The 22,805-nt window shown below is 41.3% G+C and overlaps 1 protein-coding gene across 6 annotated transcripts in view; it reads right to left on the reverse strand.

The window, feature by feature from the left end:
- LOC106055954 (dynein axonemal heavy chain 8-like) overlaps positions 1-22,805 on the reverse strand; it is a 287,161-nt gene that overhangs the window by 203,576 nt on the left and 60,780 nt on the right. For all 6 annotated transcript variants that reach the window (XR_008773876.1, XM_056005343.1, XM_056005342.1 and 3 more), the window contains one exon: positions 13,659-13,735. Coding sequence is in view for 5 of the 6 variants with exons in the window: in XM_056005343.1 (XP_055861318.1) it covers positions 13,659-13,735 (77 nt within the window). In the remaining variant the exon portion in view is untranslated. The remainder of the gene's footprint in view (positions 1-13,658; positions 13,736-22,805) is intronic.

A 22,805-nucleotide genomic window follows, 5' to 3' on the forward strand; every position in this document is an offset into this window, starting at 1 on the left:
GCCTTGAGATTAAGTTATCTGTGTGGTGTTCTTCCTGTGACAGGTTGGGGAAATTGACGTGTGTTTGGCGGTCAGCATATATATATATATATATATATATATATATATATATATCGGGAGCAGGCAACCAACGAGACAAACAATGAAAGAAAGATACAAAGTTAAAATGAAGAATATTTATTTACATAAATATTTACATAAAAGAATAAAAAGGGGGAGGGTTTGCATCTATCTCTAGTAAATACTATGTCTAATCATCACTCTTGCACTTAATAAAAGAGTATGTCTTCTGAACTTAGTTGGTTGTCCTGTTGATGTCGCAGCTGATTGTGTCCTGGCTTGAGGTTCTTCAGCTGGAGGTGGCGCTCTAGCGGGTAGAGGGACGCCGCTGATTCAGGTCTTGGGGAGTCTCGATCCAAAGTTCTGATATCTGTAGTGGGCACAGTAGTGCGGGTGGCTGGCTACCGTGGGCACAGATGGTACTGCGGGCAGAGCGGATCTGCCGTGGGCAGCGTAGTGAACAGGATAAGTCCAGTGAGTTGCAGAGGGTTTGGCGTAGCTATGACGTCTCGCACAGAGCTGAGTCTATAGGGACGTCGCACCTAATAAGTTGACAGGTGGGCTGTCGAATAGGCGGTCAAGGCCGATAGCGCCAAGTAGTAGAGTTGAGTAGATCCACGTAGGCAGTAGAGGATACTCATTAGCAAGTGGGCAAGTGATCCGATAAATAGGCAAGTGCAGTGCTGAATAGCACTAAGCACAAAGGCAGTAGGTGATTCTCGATAGCAAATAGGCAGACACCTGAGGGAGGCTGCGGATAAATAAAGACAACTTAGGACATGTCTCTCATGCATCTTATCGATGCCCTCGACTAAGGTGCATTCGTCAGATTGGTGAAATTGCTTTAAAGCACAAAGGGGAGATGATGACAAATTGGACTTGAAAAATAGATGGCTGATTGTAGCAATATAAAAATGTACATAAAAGGGGAATAATGATCTCAAATAAACAACACAAGTTGGAAGAGAGAAAAAGGGGGGGGCGATGGTCAGCGACCATGACGGTTTGTTTACATACGACCGTCGGCCGAGAACAATGGAGCGCGCTTGAATGGAGAGGATGTCCATTCAAGGGGCGCAACTCTCGTCAAAGTAGAATGACTAAATGGGGAGATAATTCATATCTCTTTTCCAAGCGCAGTATTAGTGCGCTAGTAAAATTGTCAAGGCGGTCAGCCGAGACAAGGAAATAAAATAAGATGTACAAATATATACATGGTTGCATCAACGATCAATTGAGCAACGCAGCATTAATAGATTAATGCAATACTTAAATACATACATAGGATATGTTTATGTTTTCTACTTACGACAGTGAGAAATACACAATGCACTAATTAATGTAAATAAAATAATAGAATACACATGATAATCTCCAGTGAGAAATATGCACAAAGTAACTTAGATGGAACTTGTGATTAAGTTCGGCTTACCACCAGGTATTCCTCTAGGAGTAAAATGTATGAAGTAGTCCAGACTCGATTGACAGCGATAGAGCAATAAGAGGGTCTGGCTTGATTTGGATCTACTTTATATAGGCCTGGAAAATGCGGGCGGAAACAGGAAATGTCCTAGGCTAAGAATTATCTTACACGTGGGTGAATTAGACTTGAGATGGGAGTCGCACATTGGAAAGGTCAATGGGCGTGTTGGTCCGCGTGGTCTCCTAGATCAAAGAGAGACGTGGGGAAGAGTGACTTGCAATCCACACAAGGTGGTGTCAACTGCGCCCGTCAGACATCCGGCCGGTACGATCAAAGAGAATGTGTTTATCTTTACCCCGGTCAAGGGAAGAAGTGAAAAGGCCGCCAAGGTGGTGGACTCAGTCTAGCCTGGAGAGGAAAGGGTGGGGGCGGGTGGAGAAATTGGGGATAGGACGGGGAAATGACTAAAATAAAATAAATAAATAATAGTAAATAATGATTAATGCTGTGATAAAATTGAGTGACTTTGACAGCAAGCTTTTGACTTGTCACACTTCCCCAGTATTGGGTAAGTTAGTTTATTTTACAATCTTTTACATGTCGTAGATCTAAAATCGTTTCTTTTATAATCGTGAGAATGGCAGTATCAAAGGAGTGTGTATTTTTCTTATCTAGGGACGCAGGCTTGGGACTCTGCTGGAGTCAAGTCTGAGTTGTAGGCATGGTAGTTGACTATTGCCCGTGGCGTTGGGTTGGCGTTGTGAGGACTGATTGAATATGGCACTGAGATTAAGGTGTGCTATAGTCCTTTGAATGTAATTTGTAATTGCTATTGATATTTATTCATAATGTATGCCTCATAATATCATATATATCATTAACTCATTAAACCTTTGTTGTTATATGCAATATTGTTATTCACTAGTATACGTTAATATTTGGTTTATTCGTTCCTGGATATTTATCGCATAAATTGATTGCTAGACTGTTAGGGGTGCCTAGGCAGACGAGCCAAGGCTAAATTATAACCCCGGCATAAAGTAAATAAACACTGTTCAGGTGGGAAGCCCGGCGAAGTACATCATACCCTAGATGAGCGCAAGGACAAAACCAACCTGACAGAAATGGGGGCTCTGGGTAACAATATAAAAATGTCAACGTTGTAACCTCTGTGTCCTTGATTTGACCGCTAAGGCCAACATAAGATATATGACATATATGTAATGTTTATGTATTAAATAAAATTAATTACATTTAAGCCGTTTGAGCGGTCTGATGCTTTAGGTATAGCACAAGTTAGATTAGTTGGGCATCCCTTCTTGTATTTTGCCTAATGGGATTGGTTCACATTATGTATCGGTAAACTTAGAGTGTGTAGTTACTCTTTGAAACTATTGTAACCTGTTCTTTTATTTATTGTCACCAACGCCTGAATCCTCTGACTCTGAGCGGCAACGTGTGAGTGGATCGAGTGTCTGTCGACGGGATCGACCTGAAACTGTGTGTCTTGCTGGCTGGTGTACCGGAACCGTCCTGAAGTTAGAACCGTTGGTCTGCTCCAGTGGCTTTGGTTGTCTGTGGCTTTTCTCTTCTGCGGAGCCTGGAGTGAGGCGATTTTCTTTCGACGCGGGATACTGAGCAGATAAGTCCTTGGCCCTGTTTTTGTCGATGCGCCCGTGATTTCAGTTAGCCCGTTGTAATTAAGAAATAATATATATTTTTTTTTCCTTTTTCTCTCTATGATCTAACTTTGGTTTTTGTTAGTGATAGTTAGACTGTAAGTATTAGTTAATAGTCTGTGTGATGGAGACGAGGTTGACTCTAACCGCCCAGTTCATCAGTGACGGCCTTGCTCTCGGGTACGATGGTGAGAGGTTGGAGAGGTATAAGGCAGAGCAGAAGGTTGACTACCAGAGAGCCAAGAAGGAGGAGTTTGAACAAGAGACGGCTAGGCTTGAGCGAGAGGAGAGATTAAGGAAAGAGGCGTAGGCTGAGGAGAAAGTCAGACTTGAGCGTGAAGAGAGGTTGAGAAAAGAGGCGAAGGCAGAGGAAGAGAGGTTGAGAAGAGAGGCGAAGACGGATGAAGCCGCTAGACATAAACGGGAGGTGAAGGCTAGGCGTGAGGAACACGAGAGGTGGAAGGAGAGAGATGCTAGAGAGGAGCTCAAGAGGAAAGATGAACTGGAGTTGGCACGGCTTAAAGAGAAGTCGGCGCTAGAGGCAGGTGCAGTGGTAGGTCAGGCAGTTGAGGTGCGACAAAAGAGTGTCTTGGACAGGCTAGACAAGAACTTCCAAGGCATGAAGGAAGACGATGACCTTCTAGCGTACCTGACGCACTTTGAGGCCGTGGCAGCAAGGTGTAAGATTGAGAGTAAGGAGTGGTCCCTACTATTGTCGTACAAGTTGACGACATCGCTCAAAAACTTTATGTTGAGGGACAGTCTGTTCCTCAGTGATAAATATGAGGATGTCAAAACGGCACTGCTCCGCCACGCAGACATCAATGCAGAGACATGCCGCAAAAGGTTCCACCGGGTCAAACCACGGCAGAATGACTTCTGTGGGTATGTGACTGAGCGGAGGATCGCGCTGGACAACTGGTGCAAAATAGCCGAGGTAGGAAAGACAGTAGATGAGATCAAAGATCTCTTGATTAAAGACGGGATACTTGAAAATGTTTCAGGGGAGGTCTATCGACAACTTGTTCTAAACAAGCAAAATACTGTGGAGAACATGTTAGATATCATAGAGGGGTTTAAAGTCGCGAATTCGGGGGCGTCGCTTGCTAAAGAAGAAAGTGTTTATCTGGCGGCGGCGTGTGGCGAAGCAGTGAATCGTGGCCCGGCCGTTGAAAGAAAAGGGGGACACGACAATTCGTTCACTGACATTTCGTTCACCGACAAATCGTTCACGACTTTTCGTTCACGCGACTATTCGTTCACCAGACATTTTGTTCACCCGACAATTCGTTCACGCGACTATTCGCTCACGGACAATTCGCTCACAGACAACTTGTTCACCGACAACTTGTTCACCGACAGTTGGTTCACGACAAATCGTTCACGCGACAAATCGTTCACAAACAATTCGTTCACAGACAAATTGTTCACAGACAAATCGTTCACTGGATATTTCCAAAAACAAAAAATTGCTAGAGATCGGGCCTAATCCGAAATTCTTTGTAAATTTTTGTTTGTTTGTTGTTAATATTTTGTTAACAAGGACAGTATGTGATAAAAAATTATACTTAAAAGAAAAAAGAGATCTTAGAAGCAAGCTGAAACATTTAAATGGGACATCACTTTACTATAGGTAACATTTTTACTTTCAACATGTAGGCCTTCTTTTACACTCATGTCCATCATGTAGTCTTGTTCGACCTACCCATATTTGCTTATCTTCTTAATAGCGGTCCAGATGTTTAATTAACATACCCATTTTATTGATATCTTATTAACAAAAACAAATCTTATCTTATATAATACAGACATTTCTTCAAAAAAAGAAGATGATTACGTCCTACGCGTCATGCATTCTGCCAAGTCTCTGGTTTTCCTGGCTAGCTCAGACACACTAGTATTTTTTCCACAATCCTTTCAGTGTTTTTACGAGAGAGAATTTAGATTTTTAACAACGGTAATAGATTTGGTACAATATATGGTTTCACTGTTCAACTCTGAACGTCACATATTAGATACAGATCTAAGGTTAATACTTATCAATTAAGACATCTAAAAAAAAACAACTAATTACATATTCAACACTAGGAAATATTTTGGTTCCCTATCAAAACATTATAATTTATCGCAATACAACAAAACAAAATTGTTTCAATAAATTTGTTATTGAAGTCCAAGCAATCAAATTAGTCTACCAATGGGTGGTCACATATAGAAACAAGTTAACTAAAATAAAAATAAAATAAAACTTCTTTTAAAATTGATGGAAAGTATTATACTAATGTCTATTTGATATAGATATTTTCACTGTTAAGAGATTGAACATGTGTATAGGCAATGTCCAATAAAGTTTTATTACTTCCAGAGGAGGCAGTCTGTCTAGAATTCAACTATGTGTTAACTAGAGTATCCAGATGAATGGGTAGATTCCCGGTAGATGAAAAAAAAAGAGGGGGGTTTAAAGGTATATTAAAGGTGAAAGTAAAAATGTTACCTATTGTACAGTGAGGGCCCGTTTACATTTGTCAGCTAGCTTGTAAGATCTCTTTTTTATTTTTTTTTAATTTAAGTTTAATTTTTATCACATACTGTCCTCATTAACAAAATATCAACAACAACAACAACGAAATTAAATAAACTCGGATTTGACCTGATCTCTAGAAATTTTTTGCATTTGGAAATAATAGCTACAAAAGTTTTAATGTAAATAAATTAAACACGCGACGAGAATATATAATATTAACAATATGTTACTATCCAGTGAACGATTTGTCTGTGAACAATTTGTCCTTGCCGTGAACGAATAGTCGCGTGAACGATTTGTCGCGTGAACGATTTGTCGTGAACCAACTTTCGGTGAACAAGTTGTCTGTGAACAAGTTGTCTGTGAGCGAATAGTCCGTGAGCGATATGTCGCGTGAACGAGTTGTCGGGTGAACAAAATGTCTGGTGAACGAATAGTCGTGTGAACGAAAAGTCGTGAACGATTTGTCGGTGAACGAAATGTCAGTGAACGAATTGTCGTGGAACCAAAGAAAAGTGATTGTTTGTTTCGGTTGTGGCACCCAAATAGAAATGTTTCATTGGGGCGCTATCGGAGGCAGTTTGACGGTAGTGGGCGCAGAATCCGTGGCACGAGCACGAGACGACAAAGTTGTGACGTGGAGGGGCGTCCTCCTTATAACGGATACGGAAGGTCAGGTGGTACAGGGGAGTACACACCGAGACCCAACTATAATAACAGAACCTTTGGCCCACCGATTAGATACAGGTGACTGAGTGGTCCACATGATGTGCAAAAGTGTTGCAATTGTTCCCTAGGAAAGGGTCTTGATTGTTTTTCCCCTTGTAAAAAAGAAACATTATCGTATGTGGATAAATCGTTGCGTGACAGATCGGTAGGCAAGTTGAAGTTTGAAAGTGGTAGAGTAAATGGTAAAGTTGTATCTGTGCTGAAAGATTCTGGTTCAAGCGTGATAGATATTAGGAGTTCGTTAGTTGGAAAGAATGATGTGATTCCTGGAAGTTATAGGTTGAAACTTGTTGATGGGATAGTGAGAGATTACCCGTTGGCGTGCGTTTACATTGAGACTGAATATATTGTTGGTAAGTTTGTGGTAGCATGTTTTAGGGATCCAGTGGCAGATTTAATTATTGGGAATATAGATTTGAACGGTGGCAGTCAGCTTGGTTGTGCTGCTGTAACTAGGGCGATGAAAGAGAGAGAAAATGATGACAGTGTTATGAATGACAGTGGAGTGCTGGAAGATTGTCGTGATGTTCTAGGTACGAGTGATGACTTTTTACGTGAACAATTGAGTGATCCATCGTTAAAAGATCTCTGGGAGCGGCAGGTAGATAACTGTGTTGACAATAAGAAGAATGGATGAGTAGAATTTAAAGTATTTGATAGATTGTTGTATAGAATATTTAAGGGAGAATGTGGTGAGGAAGAGAGACAGTTGGTTGTACCGTCGTCTAAGAGGGAGCTTGTGTTAAGAACGGCGCATGAGAGTATGCTAGCGGGTCACTTTTCAATAAGGAAAACGAAAGGCAAAATTTATAAATTTTTTTTTTGGCAAGGTTTAGACAGAGATGTGAAAGATTTTGTAAAATCGTGTGATGTGTGTCAGAAAGCTAGAACACCGCGTCGTTGTGACAGAGTGGAGCTAGGTCGTATGAATGTGATTTCCACCCCATTTTTTAAGGTGGCCATTGACATTGTTGGCCCATTGGAGCTAACAGAAAATAAAAACAGGTTTATCCTAACCTTGGTGGATATTGCTACAAGATGGCCGGAGGCTATACCACTGCGTAATATAAATACAGAGACGTTACTTGAGGCGTTAACCACAATATTTAGCCGAATCGGACTGCCGTGTGAAATATTGTCGGATCAGGGGGGTCAGTTTACCTCGGAACTGTATAACCAGGTGTGTGAGTTCTTCTCAATTAAACCGGTGCACTCCACTGTGTTTCACCCTTCTTCGAATGGTCAAATTGAGAGGCTAAATGGGACTTTGAAGTCGTTCCTTAGAAAGGTTACCCAACATAGCCCACGGGACTGGGATAGAAAGATAACTGCCGCATTATTTGCATTTAGGGAAGTTCCTAATGAGACAACTGTTGTGACTCCGTTTCAGCTTGTTTATGATAGGCAAATGAGGGGTCCATTGTCTATTTTAAAACGAGTTTTTATAAATAGGGAAGAAGAAACGGAGTATAAAAATGTATTTAGCTATCTATTGGACTTGAAAGAAAGGTTGTCTGTCGTTACCGCTATTGCCAGTAAGAATGACCAGGTAAATAAAAGAAAATATAAAGTCCATTATGACAAGTATTCATCCAATCGTGACATAGAAGCGGGAGATTGTGTGTTGGTTTTAAAACCGCATAGAGACAATAAGTTGGCTGTATTTTGGCAAGGCCCGTATAAGGTTGTCAAAAAAATGTCAAAGTTTAACTTTGTTGTACAGAAGGACGAGAAGCTGAAAATGTACCATATTAATAGGCTTATGAGGTATCATTGTCGGGTAGGGAAAGTAGATGATGTAGTTTGCATTAATTCTATTGGTGATGAAAATAAGTTTCTATCAGCCAATATGGTGTCTGTCGTGAGCGACGAAGACGCAGATACTGAAGGTTTGTCTAAGGAAGATGCGCTGCCTAACATTCCAACGTTGGAAGTTAGCCAGAAGTCAGACGGGAATATCTTGGCGCAGGTCAAAATAAACCCCGATCTTAGTTCTGTGCAGAGAAATCAGGTTGATGATGTTCTAAATGAGTTTAGGGATATCATTTCAGATTCGCCTGGTAGAGCAAAGGTAGAGAGATTTTCTATTACGTTAACAGATACAAAGCCTATTGCACTAAAGCCATACGCGGTTCCCATACATATGAGGGATAAAGTTAAGCAAGAAGTTGACAGTATGCTTGAATTGGGAATAATAGGTCCCACGAACTCGCTATATGCAGCCCCGGTAGTCATTATTAAAAAGAAAGATGGGTCATTAAGACCATGTATAGATTTTAGAAAACTTAATAATGTAACTCAGATTCCGGCTGAAGTGATACCCGAGCAGGAGGAGTTGTTTAACAAATTGTATAAGGCCAAATATTTTACTTTAGTTGATCTTACTAAAGGTTATTGGCAGATCCCCATTAGTGAGGAAAGTAAACCATACACAGCTTTTCGTGTATTGGGGGAACATTATGTGTTTCACTATTTACCTTTTGGGTTAAGTGGGGCATCAAATCATTTTAATAGGGTCGTTAAACGTATGTTGCAAGGTTTGCAAAACGTTTTATTTTATTTTGATGATATATGTATCTTCAGTGAAGATTGGGATACACATTTGAAAAGTGTCCGTAATGTTTTCGGCGCTCTTAGGGAAAATGGTTTTACGTTAAAGCCAGCCAAATTAGAAGTGGGGTTCACTAATGTTAAGTTTCTCGGACATAATGTAGGGCAGGGGGTTGTTAAGCCTGATCCTAGTAATGTTAAGAAAATTCTAGAGTTTAAAACGCCCACAACAAAAAAGGAGATTCGTAGCCTCATTGGGTTGGTGAATTATTACAGCAGGTTCATACCGAGATTCTCTGATCTAGTGTACCCTTTTACTGATCTATTGTGTCGGGGTCGGTCTGTTAAGGTACACTGGAATCATGAGTTCGCGGAGGCTTTGAGCAGGGTGCAGGCGTATCTGTGTAGGTACCCCATTCTTCGTTTGCCTGATCCTTCATTGCCATTTTTTCTTCAGACCGATGCTTCGGACAAAGGAATCTCCGGTATACTGAATCAGTGCGTGAATGGTGTTCTGCATCCCGTCAAGTATGTAAGTCGCAAGTTGTTGCCTCGAGAGCAGAGGTATTCCATCATCGAGAGAGAAGGTTTGGCTATCGTATTTGCCATTAGAAAACTTTACAGATACCTTAGCGGAAAGAAGTTTCATCTTCAGACGGACCACAAGGCCTTGGCTTACCTCCTGAGCACGAACTTTACGAACCACCGTGTTACGAGGTGGGCGCTGATGCTCCAGGACTACACCTTCGATGTGTGTCACATAAAAGGAGAGGACAATATACTTGCAGACTTGTGCTCAAGACTGGTGTGATTCGTACAAAAAGACTATTTTATTATAGCTATTGCTTGATATGTATGAATATGTATGTAATATGTACTGCTTGATTTTATTATGCATTGTAATGTTATAATAGTTTTATGATGGATGTTGTTATTTGCGACATCATCTATTTGAATAATTGTGTAATTTTGACTTTATGAAGGTTGTATTCTTCGACTTCAATGTTTCCTAATTCCTTTTGCTGTCTATATACTTTTCAACTTCTTTTTTGAAGACTGGACTTGTCTTCGCAAGATCCAGTTAGGGGGAGAGGGGGGATGTCGTGCGCATCTTGTTTGGTATTTTCTTTTGAGCACCATAAGTTTTTATTAGTTCTGTTCCTAAGGATGCGCTATATTGGTGTCATTGTTCTCTTGTTGTGCCTTGAGATTAGTCTCTTGGTGTGTCTCTTGGTGTGCCTTGAGATTGAGTTATCTGTGTGGTGTTCTTCGCCAATATTGGGTAAGTTAGTTTATTTTACAATCTTTTACATGTCGTAGATCTAAAATCGTTTCTCTTATAATCGTGAGAATGGCAGTATCAAAGGAGTGTGTATTTTTCTTATTTAAGGACGCAGGCTTGGGACTCTGCTGGAGTCAAGTCTGAGTTGTAGGCTTGGTAGTTGACTATTGCCCGTGGCGTTGGGTTGGCGTTGTGAGGCCTGATTGAATATGGCACTGAGATTAAGGTGTGCTATAGTCCTTTGAATGTAATTTGTAATTGCTATTGATATTTGTTCATAATGTATGCCTCATAATATCATATATATCATTAACTCATTAAACCTTTGTTGTTATATGCAATATTGTTATTCACTAGTATACGTTAATATTTGGTTTATTCGTTCCTGGATATTTATCGCATAAATTGATTGCTAGACTGTTAGGGGTGCCCAGGCAGACGAGCCAAGGCTACTTATAACCCCGGCATAAAGTTAATAAACACTGTTCAGGTGGGAAGCCCGGCGAAGTACATCATACCCTAGATGAGCGCAAGGACAAAACCCACCTGACACCTAATAGAAATCAAAACCGTTTAGAAAATCTTGATAAAACTTGGCCTATATGTTACTTGGGTAATTACTGGAGCCGTAACGTATGTATAATAGCCCTAAAACAAACGTAAGAACCTAAAAAAAAGTTGCCAAACTCTATGAAAGTTTTACTGTTCCATGGATCTAGGTCATACAGCCGTGTTTTCATGAAACAAGATCGAAGGGATCTAGATCTAATTTTAAGAACTACACTTTGTAAAGATAGTTTTTTACTCTGACTCATGAAAATACATAATATAGTCCATTCATTTCGTTATTTAATACAATTAATCTTCAAATTGTATTTCAAAAGCATCTTTACATAAATTTGTTTCTTAAGCCTGCGAATTTAGATTCATGACGTAGTTTATATCCCATTTCTCGCGCGACCGAAAGATTACCTAAAATCTCTCAAACCCTAGATTCAAATTTTCAAAGACATTTGAATGATGCGTTGGAGGGACTAACATGATGCTTTAACGTGGTGGATGATATAATGATAATTGGCAAAAGGGACACAGTAGAAGAGGCTCGCAGAAACCATGAGGAAAACCTATCAAAATTACTAAGTAGGCTAAAGGAAAAGACCACCAGACTAAATGAAAAGAAATCAGTATTCCGAAAATCAGAAATTTTGTTTTTGGGGCACATTATTTCCGAGTCAAGAATAAAACCAGACCCAAACAAGGTAAGAGCCATGACAAATCTAAAAACCCCTGAAGACTTTACATCGGTTCGGAGATTTTGTGGAATGATACCATATCTGTCAAGATTCATCCCAGGTCTTTCAGCAGACAGAACTGACTAAGAAACACAAGCTATTCGAGTGGTCAAATGACTGTGAGAAAGCATATAATAGTGTCACACAGAAGATATCTAATCATGGAACCCTAAGTTATTTCGACCCGGAGAAGAAAGTAACTATTCAGGTGGACAGATGTCAAAATGGCCTAGGAGCTGTACTACTACAAGATGACAAACCCATAGCATACACATCAAGGTCACTCACACAGCCTCAGAAAAAGTGGGCTCAAATCGAAAATTAACTCTTGGCTGTAGTAGTAGCTCTAGAAAAAATGTGACCAGTACACGTACGGCAGAACAATAATAATACAGAATGATCATAAATCATTCGAAAATATACTCAATAAACCCCTCAGTTGTGCACCTAAAGGCTTCAAAGCTTAATGATGTGTTTGTACCGATACGATGTTCAGTACCAGTATACCAAAGGAAACAGATTACAGATTGCCGACACGCTAAGCAGAGATCCTTTGCCATATGCTATTCGGAAAGGCAACAAGAACGCTATTGCCAAGAAAAGAGCATCCTGCAAGAACTTCTCAACAAGAAGCCACAGCCAAATGACAGAAGCGACAGCAAAAGATACTATAACAAAACAGCTCGTGACGTGAACCCTCTAAACGTTGGGCAAAAAGTTTTCTACCAATCACTCAACGATCCAACCTGGAGACAAGGCAGAGTATGTAAGCAAGTGAATGAACATGCTTACATTATACAAGGCGAGAATGGTTTTAAGTACCAAAGAAAGAAAAGACACCTACGACCAGACACCTCTAACAACAAAGACTTTTCTCCAGACAGAGAAAGTGAGTGCGACATTTTTCCAGACGTAGAGAATGAGTGTAGTAACAGTTCATCAAACGCCCAAAATACTCATCTGTACTCACTGCGACCTAGTGCTACTCTTCAGAAACCGTCGAGATACGGGGACTATGTTTAAGAACTGTACATATTTACTATGTTGTAAATAGTTTTTATTGTGATTTGATTGTATTTTTTTTAGGGAGTAGAGAGGATGTTGATGTATTGTAAGGGGACACTACTCTGGTAGCCAAGATGGTTGATCAAAGTAGTTTGTTATGATCTGATAGTGTTCTTATTTCAAGTTTGTTTATATTCAAGTATCTATCGTAACATGTAACATTTAAAAAAATTGTTTCTAATACATTATATCAGTGACTATATCAACAATGGCAAATAAAGACTCGTGGGCCACGGGTAATATCTGGCTAGTATAATATAAAGCATTAAGTAAGGTGAATGTATGTATGTCCGAATAGAAACCGTTTGACCAATCTTAATAAAACTTGGCATAAATGTTCCTTGGGTACTAATTGGAACACTAACGTATGTAAAGTAGCCTAAACAAGCTTAAGACCCTCAAAAGAAAGTTACCCAACTCTATGAAAGTATTACTATTTCATGCATCTAGGTCATATAGCCTTGTTTTCACGACACAAGACCGACAGTATAAGATAAGGATCTAGATCTAATTTTAAGATATATACTTTCCAAAGGTATTCTTTTACTTTTTTACTTTGACACATGAAAATATGAGATATAGTCCATTGATTTCGTTATTTAATCAAATTAACCTTCAAATTTGTGTTTCAAAAGCATTTTTACTTATATTCGTTCTTTATTTGCAGATCAAATATCAAATCTGATACTCATTGCACTTAAATAATGCAGCCCAGCGAATGGTAGATAACTAGATTCAAATGTTTTGATTGTTTTTTTTTAAAGGGGGGGGGGGGGGAGGGGTGTGTAAGTTACAAAGACATCAATTGCTACCCTCGTGTGGATTACTTTTGTATTCGTGATATTGCGTTTGAGACATTTTGGAATAGATTATATAGTTAGTCTGGTTTCAGCTGTAAAGAAAAATACTTTTACATTTATTGTGCTTTATTATGTAAGTTTAAATTATAAATAAGTTTTTGTTCACTGTTTGTGCCGCGGTAAACAATGGAGACAGATGGCTAAACTCCCCCCATACAAGAACGGGATTTACTTGGGAATTCGTTTCTCATTACCTTTTCATCATATCCAGTTTATCTGAACTTTGTTTCAAATTGTTCATTGTCACGTTCATGAACTTTTTCAACTGAAGCTAGAAATGAGAAAACAAAAGAAATGAGTTAAAACATTAGATAACTAACGTTTGGACAATGCAGACCATAATCCAAGTAAATGTTGTTTGTAAAATGTTTTACAAGTTTCGGATGTTCCTTCAGAGTTGAAGATAGTTTACTTCCTAGTCCAAACCTCCCGCAGGACGACGGGGGATGGGAGCGGGCAGGATTTGAACCCTCGACCATCGATAAATCCGAACGACAGTCCAGCGCGCAAACCTCACGACCAGGCAGCCATCCTTCAACTTCACTTCAAGTTGTGCCAGTGAAGCTTCTATGAAATCTCCAAAAATTTAAAAATTTACGAAAAAGTCCTGGAAATCTCCGGAAATTATTGAAATCTTTTGAAACCTCATAAAATATAGACAAAACGGTCATTTTGGGGTGCCATTCAATATGGAAAACACCATTCCTACGTGCGAAAAAAAAAACGGCATTATGCAATACCCGTAATTGTGGAATCTGGCGAAAGAAGCTTCTCGCGTCTCAAACTAATGAAGAATTACTTGAGGTCAACAATTCTCGAAGATATATTGAAACATTTGGTAATTCTTGCTACTGAGTGTGATCTATGTATGAAAACATTATTGAATTTTTATGATATACTGCATGATGCAAGGCTCGTAAAGTAATTCTGTACGTAGTAAGGAATGAATAAAATGCAGACAAATTTATTTTCTAATACAAACTCTTAATTTTCACTTATTATCCGTATCCCTACCCAAACAGGGCCCGTTTCGCATAGGGCCACGCAATGGTTAAGTCCGGCTCTGCTATTTAGTGACGGTCATCATCATCATCATCAAACTCCATTTGAGTGAGGGCTTGAGAGGCTCAAATTCTCTCCTGCAAAAGCCCTGGACAGATACCCTGCTGTCTTGCGTAGTGCATAAATGTCCAAATACAGGTCGAGAATTTTTGGTTTCCCAGACCTGTCGAGACGGAGATCAGCAAGTCTGGGGCAGTCAAACAGAATATGAGGCACGGTTTTCTCTTCCTTCCCGCAGCGGGGGCACCGTGAATCGAAATTTGGCCATAGCGTGAGAAATATGAGCCAACAGGACAAGGGCCTGAGCAAGCTACTATAGCACAGTGCAGGACACTGCCTGTCCTGCACTGTGCTATAGTAGCTTGCTCAGGCCTGGACAGCCTTCATCACGGGGAAGTGCGGTCAGGGCGTCTCATGCGCTCCCAGACTCCACGGGCTTTTTGGGACTTGTCACAGCACTCAAACCACTTTTCCATTTCTGTTTTTTTTTAATTATAGCCAGGGCTTGATGAAAGCTTACAGCCTGTTCAGTGGGTGGAATTCGCCCTCCCTTGTGGGCCAAGGAGTCTGCAACAGTGTTGCCAGTCACACCTATGTGGCTCGGTACCCACTGCATTATTACAGGGGTGCAATAGCGTTGTTTTATGTTGTGTGAAGCCATGATGACAGTGTCGATATTGGGAGGCCATGGTCCGGGGCTTTGCAAAGCCTCTAGTACAGATTTTGAGTCAGTGACCACAACAATCTGTGTTGCTCTCAAATGTCCCATCGCCGAGTTGAGAGTCAATGACTTTTAAGGCTTCACAGACTGCCATGGTCTCAGCATCGAAACTGCAAGTGACGGTAGATGACTAGTTCTCCCCACCCCCTATTTTTTTTTTCTGAGCCGTGCTCTCTGTTGCCTCGATAGTAACGTGGAATAACTCTAGAGTACTGTAGACCGACTTGCAGAAATAAAAGGAATAAAAGATTTATCTTTCCACAATTCTTGGTGCTGTCAGGCATAGTTAGGCTATGAAAAGAATTATATATATAGATAGATAGATGTGTACACACACACACGCACACACACACACACATATAGTGATGGGCAAAATGTAACTAAAAAGTTAGAAACATTTAGTTTAACTAAAAAAAAAATAATGAAGGCAATTGTTTAACTAGAAAAAAAGTTATATATATATATATATATATATATTGTTATAAACATGGTGGTGGCACAAAGAGGGGTAGTGGTGTGAGTGTAGTCAGCCGACGCAAATTGCCCCAGGCCAGCGCTAGACGAGCAGTCAACCGTGACGAGTTACGACGGTCGGCCGAGACGAGTCTCAACATGATGGTTCGGGAAGGATCGACGTCGTGAACAGAGCTCAGGAGCGTCACGAGAGTTGTAGTCATCTGACCACCTAGAAATGTCGAGCGGCGTTCTGTCCGGTTCGAGAAGGCCAGAAGGGACCCTATATAAGAGCGGAGGTGTCGCAGTCAAGACGGTAGAGAAAAGGGGCTCAATACAGCGAGGTTCAGAAAAGAGGTTCGCCACAGAAGGTTCACGACAGGGGCTCAGAACACGGTCAACTACAGCACAGTTCAACGGTGTGGTTCTGTACGGAGCATTACGACGGTTCAGTGCGGAGTACTGTCAAGTACAGTTGAGACGACTGGCGTCTTGATCTTGGTCTGCGATCGAGTCCGACACAACGAGCCTAGTGTGTGAAGTCAGTCCTGAACTGTTGAACCCAGTGCAAGCCCGAAACGAGACGGAGAGGCCAGTGCAAGAGTTGATACGACGGAACGGTGTTATCGGAGAGATATTTGTACAGTGTACGTGTTGCCAATTGTACAGTATTGGCTGTTATTTATTCAACTATTAAAGTGTTACGTTACTTTGGAGCCCTGAGTTGTCAAGTTCTTTAAGTTGGTTGTGTCTGGTGCAGTTTGCAGAGAGCCTGGATAGTGAGATTCGTAACAATATATATATATATATATATATATATAAAAAGAGAGAGAGAGAGAGAGAGAGAGAGAGAGAGAGAGAGAGAGAGAAGTGAAAAATTCCCCCACCCTGAATAAAATTCCTGGCTACGTCCATGAATATCACGTATGGTAGAGTTTAATTCTTCATAGAAATGTGCTATGACTTCCTCCGGGACGATCATAGTAGGTAAGTAACAGCAATACAACGCTACTTGTACAATCCATTTTTGTGGTCTATATGTGTTTTATTATTAAACACAATGCGCATATTCCATGCACCTATGGTAAAAGGAACTATCCTCGTCTATTTCTTTGAGTTTCGGCCACTTCATTAGGATTCCAGCTGGCCTATGGGTAGTTTTTAGCAGGGAATTTTTTTTCACCTTTTCTAACTTTTTCCTCGCGCTAAACCCAATTAACAGAAGCAGATTGTCCGGGGACGAGTTTAGGTGCAGTGGATGACCAGAGACTTTCTTTGTGTCTTGTCCTGCTCGAAAGTGCTCCAAAGCGCTGTGCTGGTAATTACCTTATGTTTGATAACTAAAGTTATAGTGAAGTTTCGCCCAGGCCGCCAAGTCCAGACTTCTCTTGCTAGGTTTGACAGAACCGTAATGTCTACTGAGTGTCAATAACATCCTTTATCTGGTTTAGCCGCCAAAAAGATTGCTTTTGACATACGTTCGTCTCCCATATGGGATAAGTTCCCTGCCCAGCGTAACTGTCGGACCATAAGAAGTCCCTCTATACTGTCCATACCGGCGTTCTCCATGACATCACTGTTTGTAGGAGGCTAAAAAAACGGTTGGGGTTGTCATTGTGATAAAAAAAAAGGCGGATGTGTGAAAGCGGAAGTGTGTGTGTGGGATTACAGTAAAAAAAAACATTATATCTTATATATATATATATATATATATATATATATATATATATATATATATATATATATATATATATATATATATATAATTCTCTTCATGGCTCAACAGTTTGGACAGCAAGAAGTAAAGGAAAGATCACTCTTTTATTTCTGCAAGTAGGACTAGAGTTACCCCAAGAAAAAAAAAGAGGAGGGAGAACAAGTAGTATTCACCCGTCACTAAATAGCAGGGCCGGACTTAACCATTGTGACCAAGAAGTCATGGAAAGATCACTCTTTTTTATTTATTTCTACCCCACATAACTTTAGTGGCAAAAGAAGAGTGTCGGGGGAGAACAAGTAATCTACTCTGTATTCACCCATCACTAAATAGCAGGGCCGGACTCAACCATTGCGGGGTCAGATGCGAAACGGATTTCGCGGGGTCCAGTTTTGGTCCTGTGATACGGATAAAAAGAAAAAAGAGTTTGTATTAGAAAACAAATTCTTCTTTGCATTTTATTTATTCTTTCTACGAACAGAATTACTTTACGAGCCTTGTGTGTAATGAAGTCATACAGTTGTTATGACACGATTAGGAATTTGTTTCGGGAATAGGAAAAAGTTTTTACTTAGTGACAATGACGTGATAGAACTTTAAAAAAGGCGACGCTAAAAACAAGACGCTTTTCTTATCACAGTAGGAATAAGAAGCATTAGATAGACAGTATAATAGATGACATTCGACGGTTCCCTTTTTGAGTATTAAAGTGTTTGTTGTTTAACACCAGCGTCGACTCTATTTATCGATTGTTGGCCTTTCGTCGGTGTTCATGTTCCAGCATTGAGTTCGGTGTTACCTCCATTGGAGTTTGTTCCTTTTTTTCTATGCAGAAGCGCATAACACAGTATATCGTAAAAATTCTATTTCCTACATAAATCACGCTCAATAGCAAGAATTACCAAATGTTTCAATCTATTTACGAGAATTGTTGACCTCAAGTAATTCTTCATTAGTTTGAGGTGCTAGAAGCTTCTTTCGCCAAATTCCACAATTACGGGTATTGCATAATGCCGTATTTTTTTTATCGCGCGTATGATTGGCGTTTTCCATATTGAATGACACCCCAAAATGACAATTTTTGTCTATATATTTCAGGAGATTTAATGAGTTTTCAAAAGATTTCAATAATTTCCGGAGATTTCCAGGACTTTTTCGTATATTTTGCAATTTCACATTTCCGGGAGTTACTGGTAAATCAAGCGGCCTCGGAAAATCTGTTTTAAGTTATAAAATGGTTCAATTTAATAATTTACGCATAAAATTAGCGCGGGTCCTATGAAAGTGCGGGGCCCATTGCGGTCGCATAGGCTGCAGTAGCCTAAGGACGGCCCTGCAAAATAGCGGCGTATGCTACGCCGTGGGTCGACTAGTCTGAAATATCATTATTAAATATTGAACAGAGAAGACGAAGAAAAGTCAGAGTTTGTTCTAACGTTTTTGTTGTAGTTGGGGGGGGGGGGGGAGCGGAAGTGAAAGATATTTAGAATTCACGAGCCAAAAGCATGTGTTCGTGTGTGAATGGGGGGGGGGCGCTATGAAATGGGTCGTTCCAAATTAGGTCAAATTCAGGGTGAAAACGACAACAAAGGGTTTAAGCGAGAGAGAGAGAGAGAGAGAGGGAGAAAGGAAAGCGTAAGAGAGCGAGCCGTTTCCTTTGATTTTAAAAAGTATGTTGGGTGGGGGGGGGTCGTTAAAATGTGGCCTTGTTTATGTACATTTCAGACACAAAAAGAAAAGGACGGAATCTAAGGCCATAATAAACAATTTAAAAACTGGGAAGAAATCAACTGGCATAGTCGGTATGTACTACTATTATTAATATAATCTGCATATTACAGACGTTACTTAAACAAAAAGATAATTACGTCCTACGCATTTCATGTGTCAATCTAGTCTTGCATGGTAATCAATGACTTAAACTCTGCTAAGTCGTTTTTTTTTCATGCTGATTCAGACAACCCATTCCATTCTCTAATGGCACTAAGGAGGAAGGAGCACTTGTGCGAATTTGTTCTAGCGTATGGAATAAGAAAGGTGCTTTTATCTTTGTGTCTTTTTGCTGTATGTATTTCATTAGGGTTTGTTTTTCTATTTGTAAATTATGGTTTAGTGTTATAACTACTTTACTTTTTTTTGTTCTTCTATCCTGAAGTGTCTCTAGGTTTAGTGATTTTACTTATGGTGTTGTAATCTTGCCGACAGTGGAGGTCAGGGATATGGTTCTGTAGGACTCCACGCTAGTCGCATCTTTGCCCTTTTTGAGTATAGGAACAATGGTAGCACAGCGCCAGACCATGGGTAGTCTGGATTCCACCCAGGTTAGATTCGCAAACTCCAAGAGTTTGACCTTCGCTAAGCCACCAAGGTGTATTATTATCTCGGGAGCGACCTTGACTGGCCCCGGAGCCTTTCTTTTTTTGCAACTTGATATCGCTCTGTCCAGCTCAGCACGGCAGAAGGGCGCATTGCACGTGTCCAAGTCTTCCGATCCATTCGACTCCCTCTCGAGTCTTTTACGCTCCTTGTTGAGGGCTACAGACGTGGCTGTCTTCTTTTCGGACATGCTTATTGAAGCGAAATATTTGTTAAGCAAGTCGGCCAATTTTCTATCTTTAGCTACTCGATCCCCACTGGGTGTGAATAATGGGGTGGCTGTACGCGCCCGAATCTTTGGCCTCAAGATTACGAAGAAGACGCCAGGCTTTGGAAGTATCCCGAAGATCCAGCCCGGCACAGGCATCCCTCCAGTGGTCCGCCCGTACACGTTGGGCCACCTCGCTGGCCTTCCGACATAATGTGTTAAACTCCCTGCGGCATTCAGGAGCTCTCTTTTTTTGCGCTCTACGCCTCGCCCGCGCCTGGCCCTGACTATCCTGTTTAATTCTCAGGACCAGGCGGATCTACTTCTTAGCCGCACCCAAAATCGCTGCAGTGATTTCGCCGTATTTTGTGTCGACTGTCCCTTCCTCCATCGCGATACTCGACAGGGCGGAGTCGACTTCCGCCCCGTACCCTGGCCAGTCAGCCTTAGCGTAGCTCCATTTTTTTGGGCTGTTTAGTGGCTACACCCCTGGCCTCTAAGAGGGCGATAGTGATTTCAATGGGCCTATGATCGCTTCCAACATCCTCAAGCACTTTAAATGTTGTTTTCCCCTCTAAGTCTGCAGAGATTAGAGTTAGATCGGGTCTCGAGAGAGTGTGCCAGTGTGTAGGAGGGTTAGCGGACTGTGCTTATACTGAAGACAGAATAAATTGGTAGTATTGAGGATTTCTTGGACTTTTTGGCCCTAGAAGTCAGTTGCGTCATAGCCCCGTGCAGGAGAGCTGGCATTTAGATCCCCAGATATTTTTATTGCCGAGGTTAAGGGCAATTTCATGCTTAGGTGGATTACAGCTTTATAAATGTCTAGAGAGATGGCGTCGGTACGCCCGCATTGAGGGCCAGGATTTTGAGAAACTATCATACCGTTTCTGACAAATGTGATTGCTCCGCGGCACTCTGCGCATTTCAATTTGTATGCCGTGTAGCCACTGATGTGGCTACTTTGCTTCTTGCCTATCAAAGTCTCCTGCAAGAGCGCGATGTCTATTGCCCTCTCATGGAGGAGTTTTGTAAGCTCCAATATCTTTGGTATCAAGCCGCAGATATTGAGCTGTAGTATCTTAATCTGGCTTGATTTGTTGCCCCCCTAAGGGTTTTGGGCTGGTTGCGACAAACCGTTGTAAATGGCTGGTGATTTGGAGGCCTGTTTGTTAGTTATGGTTGGTTGCGCCTGGTGCGAGACGTGATCAACAGGTGGGTGTGGTTGGCTAGCCACACCTTGGCTACCGTTCTTCCGAGGGAAAAATGAATGCAGTATAGCCTGGTAAGAGGGCTTTGTCCTGGGGTGTAGAACCTTCGCTGATTTTTCGTGGTTCGACAGGTTCCTCCGGATCTTAACCACGGAACGAGTAGTAGAGGATTTTTCGTTGTCGGGCCTGCCGCTCGCTACCCGCGCGATGGAGCCTGTTTGGGTCTGCTCGTACCAACTTTTCTTGGTTTTCTTTGTACTAATCCTAATATGTATGAAGGCGAAGACCGTTGGCGGCCTTAGTTATTTCCAATTTGGGGGCAGTGTGTGTTAGGGCCTGCAAGAGGGTCCAAAGTTCTCGGGTGCGGGAAGTCCACACCACTGGTCACCACCTCCGTATGGCAAGATTGATTTGATTTGATTTTTGATTTTAGGCACATCGGCACAATTTAGGCCATGTCGTGCCTGCAGTCCCTTAAGGACTACTCTATCTCCAAACAACAAGGGCCAGATTCTATACAGTCATATCATTAAAATCAAGGACTATTCACAGTTAAAATAGTAAAGGAGTGGTTGTGTAAGGATTGTTCGATATCCCCAGTATCGAAACTACCTCACAGGGGACGGGCTAGTTAGAGCCTAGCTCATGGACGCCAACCAGTCCGCCAAACACAGCCCGCTAAGACCGCGCCAGTCAGTCCAGTCTTTGCCTAAAGAAAGACCCGCGAATCAGCCGAGTCCCAGGAGAACCCGACCAACCCTCGAGTTGTTGTCCAGCGCTATCTGCTTTTCAGAAAACCCGCGAATCTCCTACTAACCGTTGTCCCGGGGCCCCACTGGCTGCTCATTCATCAGCGGCAAGCAACCAGTACCCTTGGCCACCCCTCTGGAGAGCGGGGTGTTCACTCGACGACCACGGTGAGGTGGTACTGGAACGCCGAGTGATTTGTAGCCAGATATTATTACAGTTTGTTCAATATTTGATGTAATGAACCATTAATGCCAAAGTATTTTAGTTTTTTAAGCAGGCTATGGTGGTGAACTTTGTCGAATGCCTCAGATAAGTCTAATAAATGGCATCTATTTGCTCACTTTTATCTAATTCATTTAAAAAATCATCAATTACTCAACTATTAGTTGATTTTAACATGACCTACATTTCCTAAAGCCATGTTGGTATGGAGTTGGGACATTATGTTTATCTAAGTGATTTATGATGTTGCTATATATAGTATTTTACATGTAGCTGTTTGTAGTGCAAACGCCGATATGGACAGTATAGAGGGACTTCTTATGGTCCGACAGTTACGTTGAGCAGGGCACGTATCCCATATGGGAGTCGAACGTATGCCAAAAGCAATCTTTTTTGGTGAGCTAATAGGTGGTCGACGTAACAGATGCTTATGAAACGCTTTAAAGACCAGCTTAGGTGCCAACTGCCTTAGCTGACATAGAAGAGAGCACCTGGTTGCAAGCGGCCTCAGAAAGAGACAGCTGGAGGTCACTCACAATGGCCTCGTGATACACATTTGAGACCATAAGAAAATCCACTGCCAAGGACAGACGCAGACGGCGAAAAGAAAATCTTAATCGA

Source organism: Biomphalaria glabrata, chromosome 12, assembly GCF_947242115.1.
Source record: "Biomphalaria glabrata chromosome 12, xgBioGlab47.1, whole genome shotgun sequence".
NCBI classification, from domain to species: Eukaryota; Metazoa; Mollusca; class Gastropoda; family Planorbidae; genus Biomphalaria; species Biomphalaria glabrata.